This window comes from Filicampus tigris, chromosome 18 (genome assembly GCF_054856515.1).
Source record: "Filicampus tigris isolate MCC_2025a chromosome 18, RoL_Ftig_1.0, whole genome shotgun sequence".
Taxonomy (NCBI): Eukaryota; Metazoa; Chordata; class Actinopteri; order Syngnathiformes; family Syngnathidae; genus Filicampus; species Filicampus tigris.
The window spans coordinates 9,350,507-9,361,634 of record NC_141234.1 but is presented as its reverse complement, the minus strand read 5'-3'; the positions used below and the strand labels follow the sequence as shown (position 1 = coordinate 9,361,634).

At 41.2% G+C, this 11,128-nt stretch overlaps 1 protein-coding gene across 1 annotated transcript; it reads left to right on the top strand.

The window, feature by feature from the left end:
* Positions 1-854: 854 nt before the first annotated feature.
* On the top strand, positions 855-8,003 carry mrpl3 (mitochondrial ribosomal protein L3). Its single transcript, XM_086015443.1, has 10 exons — positions 855-1,086; positions 1,593-1,774; positions 1,857-1,948; positions 2,838-2,936; positions 4,378-4,477; positions 4,564-4,624; positions 5,516-5,627; positions 5,715-5,792; positions 5,913-5,990; positions 7,792-8,003. Exons 1-10 carry the CDS (start codon positions 1,016-1,018, stop codon positions 7,939-7,941), a joined length of 1,023 nt encoding a protein of 340 aa, XP_085871569.1. The 5' UTR covers positions 855-1,015; the 3' UTR covers positions 7,942-8,003.
* Positions 8,004-11,128: the final 3,125 nt, after the last annotated feature.

Sequence of the window (11,128 nt, the reverse complement as noted above, 5' to 3'; positions counted from 1 at the left end):
TTTCCTATTGTCCTTATTAGGTTACTGGATGACAAGGAGATTGTCACTGACACTACATTCACACCTATGGACAATTTAGAGGCCCTAATTAGCCTAGCATGTATGTTTTTGGACGATGGGAAGAGGAAATCCACGCAAGCACAATTTGCAGATTCCACACAGAAGGCAAACCCCAAACCTGATAATTGTAGGCAGATCTGCTGACCACTCATCGACCATGATAACCCTAAAATTTTTGTTATTGTTGTTTTTAAACTTTATATATCTAGGTAAGGCAATTGATAACCATTTTTGCATATGGTTATCAATTGCCTTACCTAGCTAAATTCAAGAGACAAACTTAATTAAATTGGAAGTTGAGTAAAAATCTAATTTTCAATTACACCCCTCATGTGTAATAACAAAAATATAGATTTATTCATCATGACCGTATATGAAACTAACTGACTAACACAGTTTGCCCAACTTTATTGAGAATCACTTAACTAACTAACTAACTAACTAACTAACTAACTAACTAACTAACTAACTAACTAACTAACTAACTAATGAAACAAAACGGATGAAAACTGAAGCATGAAATATTAAAAGTGATAGAGCGACACAATATCGAATATATAATAATAATAATAATATTATTAATAATAATGTAATAATAATTGAATAATATTGAGTTTGACTTAATTCAAATTTCTACAAGCTCAACCTGAACAATGTAAGACTGGGGGATATAAAAGATACAAAAAGCTTACAAGATTATATAAAAGACAAAATGATACATTTATTGAATTTAATTTCATTTTTATAACTAATTTTTCAGGGCGACAAACGTTCGCTTGGGCGGAACCTTTGTCAGGGAATCCGTGCACAGGGGAATATTCTCTTCAAACACCGGAAATACACGAGGGTGACATTTGGTGTAAATTGGAGACGTGAACGCATGGAATCCTAGACTATTGTTTTTGTTGTTGCTGTTGTTTTAAAAATATAGTCATCTTGCAAGGAACATAACGAAATGGCGACGTGGGGTTGCCGACTGCTTCAGCAGGGAACTCGTCTGATTTCTCTCCGAGCAGCAACTGAACGGTAGTTAATTGCTTTGCCTTCTATTTGTTGACTACTATTTATTATTATGCTGTATTTTGTCCAGCACAATTTTATTTAATTTGGTGTCCATGCGCAATGGTTCGACTCTCAAAATATTATGCAAAATAGTTTTGACATGTTTCTGTATTATGAACAAGAAATTGCAATGACTTAACTCAATGAGGAAAATAAGGACACTTGTGACGTTCATAAAACATTTGAGTGCACATTATATACACATAAATGATTATAAACATGTGGGTGGAAATGTAATCATTTTCAAAAACGTATGATATATGAAAAAAAACGTGTTTAGAACTCGTTAAAACTGTTTTACGTGGTTGTAATTTGCAGCAGTGCAGAACTGCACAGCTTTACTCAAAAGAGTTGATTCTAACATATTGGCAACCCCGATGTAGCAAATTAAGATGAGATATTTGATAGCAGTAACTGAGGGGTCGTGTTTTCAAGCATCTGCAACCGACTGACTATACCTCCTGTTACAGCCCCATTCAGTCGCTAACTTGTGTCAGGACTTTGAAAACGGACACATGGTTTGACGAGCACCTCACAGAAGAGAACCAACAATACATGCGGAGGGAAACGGCCAAGGAATACAGACAACAGACTGCGGACAAGCTCAACCCGTTAAAAGATGAACCATGGCAGCGACATGAATGGACAGAAGGTCGGTGTCTTGATAACTAACCAGCCTGTGTTCTGTCATGTGATTGGTTCTCGCTGTTTTTGTATTGTATTGTTTGTTTTAGGGAGTCGAAGAGTTGGGCTGGTTGCCGTGAAGTTGGGGATGGCTCCTCTGTGGACAAAAACTGGCGAAAGACATGTCGTCACTCTGCTGCAGGTATAAGCAGAATTATTTTTTGTATTTATAACGAATGTACGTTTTCATCCAATGGTGATTATAATGACATCCACAGTTTCATCATCATATCACCATTTTTTTCACAATGTAAAGAAGTTTCTAGATATCTTAATATGCTTTTGTCCAAAAATACCTCAGGGGTCAAAAATTACAACCCCGATTTTGCCTAACTGAAATTAGACAATTTTTATTTCGTTTATTGATTTGCGTATGTGTGCATATATGTTTACATTCATGCAGATATTTTTTTTCTTTTTGTAAAATAAAAACAATTGGGGAGGAAAAATAAGAAATTAGACTGTTTTTAATTTACCGTGTCGCAGAAATGTTGTGTATTCCTCTCCATTGCTTTGTGTTTAGTTCAAATTGAAGAGGGAAAAAAAATGAGGTCCTATTTCGGCACCACAAAGATGGAAAAAAAAAAAAAAAGAGGCAGACACTGAGACGGCTAGATGATGGTGTTGAGAGAGCTGAAGAGAAGAGCTAGCTAAGAGCACCGCAGAGAGCGCTCGAGGACTTGAGAGGCTGAGAGTGTGAGACAGACGGAGAATATATGTGCGTCCTCGAGCCCGAGTTTGGTGATGTTGAAAAGATAAAAATAAAAAAATAATAATAATTTGTTTTGGTTTTAGGTTTGTTTGGCTGCTATTATAATTCCCAAAGTTAGCCACCAACATTTCTTGACCAAATATCGTAGCGTGATGAATTAGTTCAGGCTCTTGCTTTGGGCACTATACATCGAAATTTTGAATAATTACATTTTCATTCATTCATTTGAAGAGCGGACACAGTAAACAAAACCTACCCTGTGGTGCGTGCTGTTAGCACTAATTATAAAAGATTTTTCCTTTTTCTTTTCCTTATTCAGGTTCAGGACTGCCATGTAATACAGCACTTGTCTAAAGAAGAATATGACGGACGCACCGCCGCTCTTATCGTGGGAGGGAAAAATGTATCGCCATTCCACGTAAGAAACTTTTGTTTATGATTGGAAAAATGCTATTGGTGGTGCTCTGTCAACATATTTTACATCGCCAATAAAACAACATTCGCTAGCCCTGATGAATAACATTACATTAGCGCATTTGCTGTGTGCGGGCGGGTGCTATATTATATTTTTCATGCTCCTTTTTTTTTTTACCTTTGCAGATTGAATTACATTGATAGAAAACGGATGACACATTGAACGGTTATTTCACGTTACTATTCTAAATCCATCAGAGACGTAACGGCTCATTAAGAGTCAACGCTAGCTTATTCTATCCTGTGATCGACACAGCATGAATGTCTTCTCACCCTTTGATTGAACGGCGTAATAATAGCTTTGCTCGGCCGTAATGCACTCAGCCAGCACATCGTTCCCTTATTATACTTCTGGCCACATATCATGAGCGTGACGAAATCACATCAGTGCGTTATGGAAATGTGACGAGATTATAGCTCCCATTCGACTTACGCTGTCATTTTTTTTTTTTTTTTTTTTTTATGACAGCACGACCAAAGTCAGGAAATTATAGTCACCCCCTCACCGTGCGTGTGGACGGATGGATTGATGGGCGGGTGTGTTATGAAAACCTGGTGTGCTTGAGGAAAAAAAAACAAGGGCAGATTTGGAATCAGTGCAAAAAAAAAAAAAAAGTTTATTTGCATCTCTGATTTAAAAAAAAAAAAAAAAAAAAAAAAAAAAATGTTGACAGGTGTTTTTTTTTTTTTTTTTTAACCTGATTGAAATAGGAATATTTTATTCATAAATCATTAGAAACTGCGGCATTTAAAATGGTAGCACGTTACGACTTTCGCGCGGGGATAGCAGAAGCGAGTGGCGTTGATGCGCTTTTGTGAACCTTCATTTTATGTTCGTCAAATTCAAGTGTACATGAACGAATTCTCTCCTGGAGTCTCTCGGCGAGATTTTAAAGCTGCTTTGTCCCAACCAACGCCGACAGCCGCCGCTCATCTGGATGCCGACTTTGACGATCTTAATAAACTTGAAGGTGACTCGGACTCACTCGCCAGAAAGCGACAGCAAAGCGCTCATGGAGTGACAGCGATTTCTTGAATTCTTTTCGCACTTTAAAGTGCGGAGTTTGCCGGAGATGAAACGTACTTGGCAGGCCGATTCTCGGGCAACAGAAGGCGAGAGAGCGTTTTTGGAGTGACTGGAGGGGCTGAGTAGAACTCGAGCAAATGTCAGACACGTTGCCAAGTGTGTCTGCGCGCGCGCTTGGCTCCAGCGCCGTCCTAACAGGCCCGCTGTCAGATTTCAAATGCCAGCATCTGACTGCGGCTCACTGCTGGTTCTTCTTCATTGCTTTATCCCCCCCCCCTCCCACCTCCACCCCCACCCCTCTGTCCACATGTCTTAACATTCCCTTTTTGTGTGCCTTTCCATCCACCTGACTGACAAGAGATCCGAAAAGCGAGTGGAGATGTTCATGAATGCAGGAGTGCCTCCAAAACAGAAAACCACCACCTTTAAAGTCTCGGACGACGCCATCATTAAACCTGGTATGCGCCGCGTTTAATTTCTGACTCCCATTTTAATTGCAATGTGACTTTCCAAAAAGCATCTGAATGGTTATTCTCGTGGCCAGGCACTCCGCTGTATGCCGCACATTTCCGTCCAGGCCAATACGTGGACGTCACAGCCAAATCGTAAGTTCTTGCTCTTCCCCAGTGAACTTTCCTCCTTGGCTTCTTGCACACTTTTCTCCCCTACGTCCTATTCTGCATTCGTGGCTGCCGGGAAGTCAGTCACACTTGGCTTTCAAGTCCGGCTGAATAATTAATTGGATTCAAATCGACGTGGCACTGTAGTAGAGTACAATTTTCAAATTGCAAAGGCTGAAATTTGGGGGTGGGGGGGTGGGGGGGTCCTTCATTTCTGTCGGTAGGCTTTATTTTTTATGTATATTTTATTTCTTTAATTATGTAGCGTCTGGATAAGTTCAGTGCTGAAGATGTGGAACAACATATGTCGAAGCACTCACAGTCTTGTATTGCTGCGAAACTTATATTAGTGCCGTACTGATAAGCTGCGACGTTTCTTTCTCTTATACTGCCCTCAAGTGGCAAAGTTGGTCACAACCAGAAAGAGCAACACAATCTTCTTCTTAGTTGTATGTTTTTATGAACTGCAATATTATGGACTTGTATCTCCTTAAAATGCACATTACAACATTTGTTTTTTTGGGGTGCGGGCGACTCGAATGGATCAATGGCATTTCCATTCAATGTGAGATAACGCTACTAATTAAAACTCTAAACATCTGCTCCCTTGAACGACATATTTTTTAAAATCGGCAATCAACTCATTCACTGCCATTGACGAATTTACTCGTCTTTCCACAGTCCGGCCATTCAACCCCAGGAACTTATTTATATATTTTTACAAACTTTTCAAACGATTGGTTAGGCATTGTTGAGTGCCATTCCAATATCGTTTTTGTTGAAAACGCCCGATTTCACAGTCTTGTCTAATGCAGCGGTGCGTGTACTGAATGTATGTGTGTGTGTGTGTGTGTGTGTGTGTGTGTGTGTGTGAAGTATTGGTAAAGGCTTTCAGGGCGTGATGAAGCGTTGGGGATTCAAAGGTCAGCCAGCCAGCCACGGACAAACCAAAACACATCGCAGACCGGGAGCTTCCGGACCCGGCGGGGTAAGACACTCACTCGCGCCCAAAATCTTTCAAATGAACAGTTATAATCGGTTAATACCAGCACGTGCGGCATGGATCCGCTCTCAGGATCCAGCCAAAGTTTTTAAAGGAAAGAAGATGCCGGGACGAATGGGCAACATCTACGTCACAGCTTACGGACTGAAGGTGAGCGCCGGCACATGAATCAGAACAAAGGCGGCTTCGGCCTTGAGCGTAGCGGGGTGGCGATTTGGCGGGCAAATCATTTTCTCATTTGTCCGCCCTCCCTGTGACTCCGCCTTCCAGATATGGAGAGTCAATACCAAGCACAACGTGCTGTATGTTAACGGCTCCGTCCCCGGACACAGGAACTGCTTACTGAAGGTAAAAAAATAATCACGCGCGCACGTCTTTAAAAGTGAACAGTGGTCGACCCCCCCAACACCCCCCCCCCCCCCAAAACCCCCCCTGCGTGACATGAGTGACCTTGCACCTGTACAGGAGCATCTCACCTGTGATCCATCCTCATTGACACTGTGCTATATCAGCATTGTGCATGTGTGGGTGGGTGGGGTGGGTGTTGGGTTGGGGGGGGGCTTACGCACTTTAATGATCTAAGTGATATCCACACCATCCGTCTCCATACTCAGCAGACTGCGCTCATCACGCCGGTGCGTGCACAGCCTATTATTTGTTTTGCAGACGAGCGATAATGAATACAAATGCGCTCGGCGTTTCGCGCCCGCCTCCACCTGGACTCGCTTCACATGACATTATCCCAAAGGCTACACGTGCAGTTTAATAACATTTGTTATTGAATCTTTTGTTATTCTGTTGGGTCCTCGTGTCCCGGGCGTGTTGTTTTGTGTATATGTTACACACCCACCCACGATTGGTGAAAACGTACCGATCACTCTGATGACTTATTTATTTGTTCTGCTTTGACTTGCAAGTAAAAATTTGAGCAGTGTCAGTTCAACTCAAATCGCGACTTTGGTAAATATTGAACATTTCCGAGGAAAAAAAAAAAAAGGCTTCAAGCTATTTAATGCCACTTCCGGTTGAAGTTTATTGTCAAACAACATGTAAATTAGGAAAATAACGTGTTTTTAAAACAACCACACACTTAGCATTTAATTGGCTGTCTTAATGTTAATTTTAGCACATAATGGAAAACACATATATAATCAGATGCAGAAACACATTTTAGGCATTCAGTGTAATGGCAGTCACGGTCATGTATTCTTTATCCTCTACGAGGAGCTGAGAGGCGGTAAGACGATCTGTCTTGTACTGATCCCAGGTGGCAAAGGCTGGCATTATTTTTACTTGTATTTAATCATGTCAATACTCTGTCGTGCTAATTTTGTCAATAAATGTATTTGTTTATGATTAGAGATAGAGGCGTGGTCATGGAAGAAATTAAACTCTTATTTCAAGATTAATAGAATTTTTAGAGCTTCAAGTTTATCTTCATGACTTTGTATATCGTGACCAAAATGCAACATCTGTGGATTTTAAAGAAGCCAGCTTGGTTCATTAAAAAAATAAAAATAACCCACACAGCCTCCTTTGCAGGAGTGAAAAAAGAAATTAACACCCTTCACAACATTTCAGGATGACAAATTAAAACGAGTATACACACCGATAAGGCAAATTGTGCACAAGATGCTACCACCCATCTTAATGTTACACGGCTGCTTGCATCGGTGAGTAAAGGATTTTAGCACATCTCCCTGCAATTATTTTGTGTGTGGAAACACACACACACACACACGACAAAGGAAAAGCCATGTTGCATACAGCATGACAAATGCCAAAGTTTGGGGGGCAATTTTAATGATTTTGATGCACATATTCCTTTGTTTGATAATCTCAAGTTATCGAAACGTGGTCAAAATTGCTTGGCGCTCCTCTGTTAATGAAAGAAAAACCCAAAGTGGTCAAGAAATAACTTAAAACAATAATGAAATAAATAGGCCTGGACAAAAATGACGGTACCCTTAGAAAAGAACAACAAGGACGTGTTCATATAAATTGGCCTATTTAAAAAGTGAAAAAGTAGTCACTGTGCTATTTGGTGACATGGTGTGTACTACACTAATCATGGACCAGAGGAAGCAAAGGAGAGATTTGTCTCAGGAGATTCTCACCATCTGTGTGTGTTTTTGCGACGTGTTTCCAGGTGAGGGATAGCAATCTGCCGAACAGGTTGTCCACCCTGCGCAGCCCTCCTTTCCCCACCTTCTTCCTGGACGAGGAAGGCGACCTTGCCGAAGACCTCTATGACGACGACATGTTCATTCACACCGAGGCATCATTAGCGCTCACCTGACTACGCTCAAGCGCACACCCCTTTGTTATCGCGAACCTCCAATAAAGCGTACCTCCGTTAAACCTCTCGAGTTTCTTTCCGGCGAAACCACGGCAACGGGAAGTGATGTCACGAGAGGATCCCCAAGCAGAGAGAGAGAGAGAGAGAGAGAGAACGAAAGTAAACAAGAGAGGAGTATGATATCAGCGAAGGTGCCGGCAACGACGGAAGAGGTGTGGGGGGGCGGGGTTGGGGGGGGGCGGTTATTTTCTCTCTCTCACAGGCAGATTGGAGGAGAATGTATGATACGACTGCGTATGAGCCATGGGAGTCGGCACAAAAGAGTTCTCAACAGGAAGGACAAAGGGCAAAGGTGAGCCATGGGGATGGGTGGAGGCTGACAAAGGTTTGACATTTGTGCTTAAGAGGATAAACGAGGACATGAATGTTGCAGCGGGAGGCGGCCGGTGCTTAGGTGCGCCTGTGTGTTTGTGTTCAGCAGTATTTAAATGAGGAAAAGTCCTGCTGCGACCCTGCTACTTCCTCCCTTGCACCGTGGGGACCCTTCAAATGAGAACACTGACCTCCAAATTATGCTTAAACACTTGAGACTGGTGTTCTGTTCATGTCCGCCATTCAGTGTTATTAATCACTAAAGTATGCCTCAAAACAGAGGAGAAAATATATGCTAAATCTAGTTGGTTGGCATTTAGCTAGGAAATGAATAATTCCTTGAGCTAAGATTGCAACTCGTTCCTTGACCACACTTGTATCTCAAGTCGTCTTCACCTATTAAAAAAATGTAATGTGTCTTTTTAATGAGGAAAAAAAGCTCTATTCAATTGTACTTTATGGAAAAAAACAAAACAATTTTGAGAATTAATCAGTTTTTGTCGCGTTTTACTTCAAATTAATAGACGTTGTATTGCTCACTGGGGTATGCGTGGCTTGGCCACATGAGGGCGGTGTAAGAGACAGTTATACAGTGGTGGTGACTCACCAGACAGTTAACCACACGAATAGTTATTCTTTGCAGAGCATAAAGAATATCAGATGGAATATTGTTATATCTGTCTAGATGACTTTTGTATTCAAATTACCGTTGCTCGTAGGGCTATATCACTGTGATGCTAATGCTATTCGTTAGCCTGTCCATGACGTGGTGCATTGTTTGCGTTTAGCTAACAGACTAGCTAGTCTGAATCTATGTGGGGTTTTTTTTTTCAATAAATATGTTGTTCTCATTTGATTTGTGTTTAGTCTGACAATAAACTTCAACCGGAAACTGTCTTTTGATTGCCCATCACACAGCGCTCGTGTCGCCCAAAAAATTGTGTATGTGCGCCACTGGATAGGCTGAAATGTTACCCGCGACGCTAATGGCGTCCAAGGAAAAGATACGTCAGCTAAATCTATATACCGTACGGTGACGTAGTTTGGTGTGTGCGCCGTATAACCTGCCCCACTTTATGGCTCCATAAGGCAGCAGGTGCCACTTTGAAATGCTAATTGATCTCTTTTGATCGTCCTGTTAGGTACAGCATATAATTAGGCTTGTGGGGGTGGACAGTGGGTAGGGTGGGAGCACTGTGGTTGCCTGCTTTTGTCTGTTCACCCAGAACAACACTTAAGGGCAGGTGTCACTGAGAGATAATCCAAGTCCGAGTTCATGGCAGCCATGTTTGACAGATGTGAGGTCTCAAATTCTTTCACCCCAACATCATCTTTGTCTGCACCAGGAACACAAAATGCCCTCGTGTAAATTGAGCCAAAATTGTAAGGCATACATTTATCCAAAATGTCAAGGCTGAAGATTAAGGGCAAAACGAAATCCTCCATTCCAACCTCTTATTGATTAATCCATTGATTAAGAGGCGTGGCTCTCAATTCCTTTGCCAACTTAGTGTACACACTTCAAATTATTGATTTATTTGGTTGTTTTTTCCGAGCTTTAAATTGGATTAAGTGCTTAAAAGGGCTGACTAAATTTCATTCACAACAAACAGCTGACAGAACAGTTTGCTTGGATGAAGAAATAAAAATACTACTACTACTACTACTACTACTACTTTGTGTATGAATTTAGATTCGTTTGGATTTCATCTCCCTTATACAAAACGGCATCATTTATGTTCTTTAGCTTCTCAGAAAGACGGCCGATATCTTACCGAGTCACAGAAAGACACTGTTTTTGCTCTCTATCGAAGTGTCACATCCCCGAACGCCTTGTGATTTGTTAAGTACTTTTCGGCTGAATGCAAACACTTTGGACGGAAATTACTTGGACATCAGACCGAGGGTCTTTTGGATTTTTAGCACAGCGTGACATGATGGATCTGGCCCTCGGCTTCTGCTGGCTCAACAAGCGAGCGATCTGATTTCCATTAGTAATGAGATCACACAAAGACACACGCACGCGCATTTAATGTCCAAGCAAGCAAAGATTCCCTGAATCTTGCTCAGCAATTGTGTGGCTACTTGTTGGACCGTCACACACGCACACACACAAAGGTTCAGTCCCTGTGTATGTAATATGAATTATTGAGTGTGTTATTTGAGGGACAGCTGGCTCTTGAGCACATTAACTCCCTCAGTCAGACATCCGGTTGAAAGGCAGACGCAGTTCAGCTGCAGGAGAATATTCAAATGAAGGCGTTGTTCATGCAATTTCACACTGACTTGTAAGCAGTCAGCTCGGATTTAACATGTTTGCATGAGCTCTTGTGAGGGGTGGAATTAATCAATGCTTTCAGCAGAGAGGACTTTTTTTTTGCTTAATTACACCTCATCTGAATGTATCATACAGCTGCTTAGGGGTTGATGAGTTACGCTCACTTCTGTCATGCTACAATTAAACTTTTTCTTAGTTCTATTTGCTATTCTTATTCTAAAGAGGGGGAGAGCAGCTCTTTTTTTGTCATCGGACAAATTGTAGCTTCAGACTGTGACAATCGTATAAATGCATAATCACCAAGGGAAAATCTGATAACATCAATAATGCAAACAAATCTGTGGCTTTGTCACTTCAACTTTTCATGTTCCATATGTACCACGAAACAGGTAGACTGCAGTACTGAATTTATACAGACACTAAATAAACCAAAATATTAATTAATTATTTTAACACGTATTAAAAAAAAAAAGCCTACCGACCAACCAAAATGTTTTTTTCCATAATTGAAAGTAAAATTGTATTTTACTAAATAGC

Excerpts from the sequence above, each read along its gene's own strand:
- mrpl3 (XM_086015443.1), top strand. The coding sequence starts at position 1,016 with ATGGCGACGTGGGGTTGCCGACTGCTTCAGCAGGGAACTCGTCTGATT. Across the intron at positions 1,775-1,856 it reads GCGACATGAATGGACAGAAG|GGAGTCGAAGAGTTGGGCTG; the intron begins GTCGGTGTCTTG and ends TGTTTGTTTTAG. Across the intron at positions 5,628-5,714 it reads GAGCTTCCGGACCCGGCGGG|GATCCAGCCAAAGTTTTTAA; the intron begins GTAAGACACTCA and ends ATCCGCTCTCAG.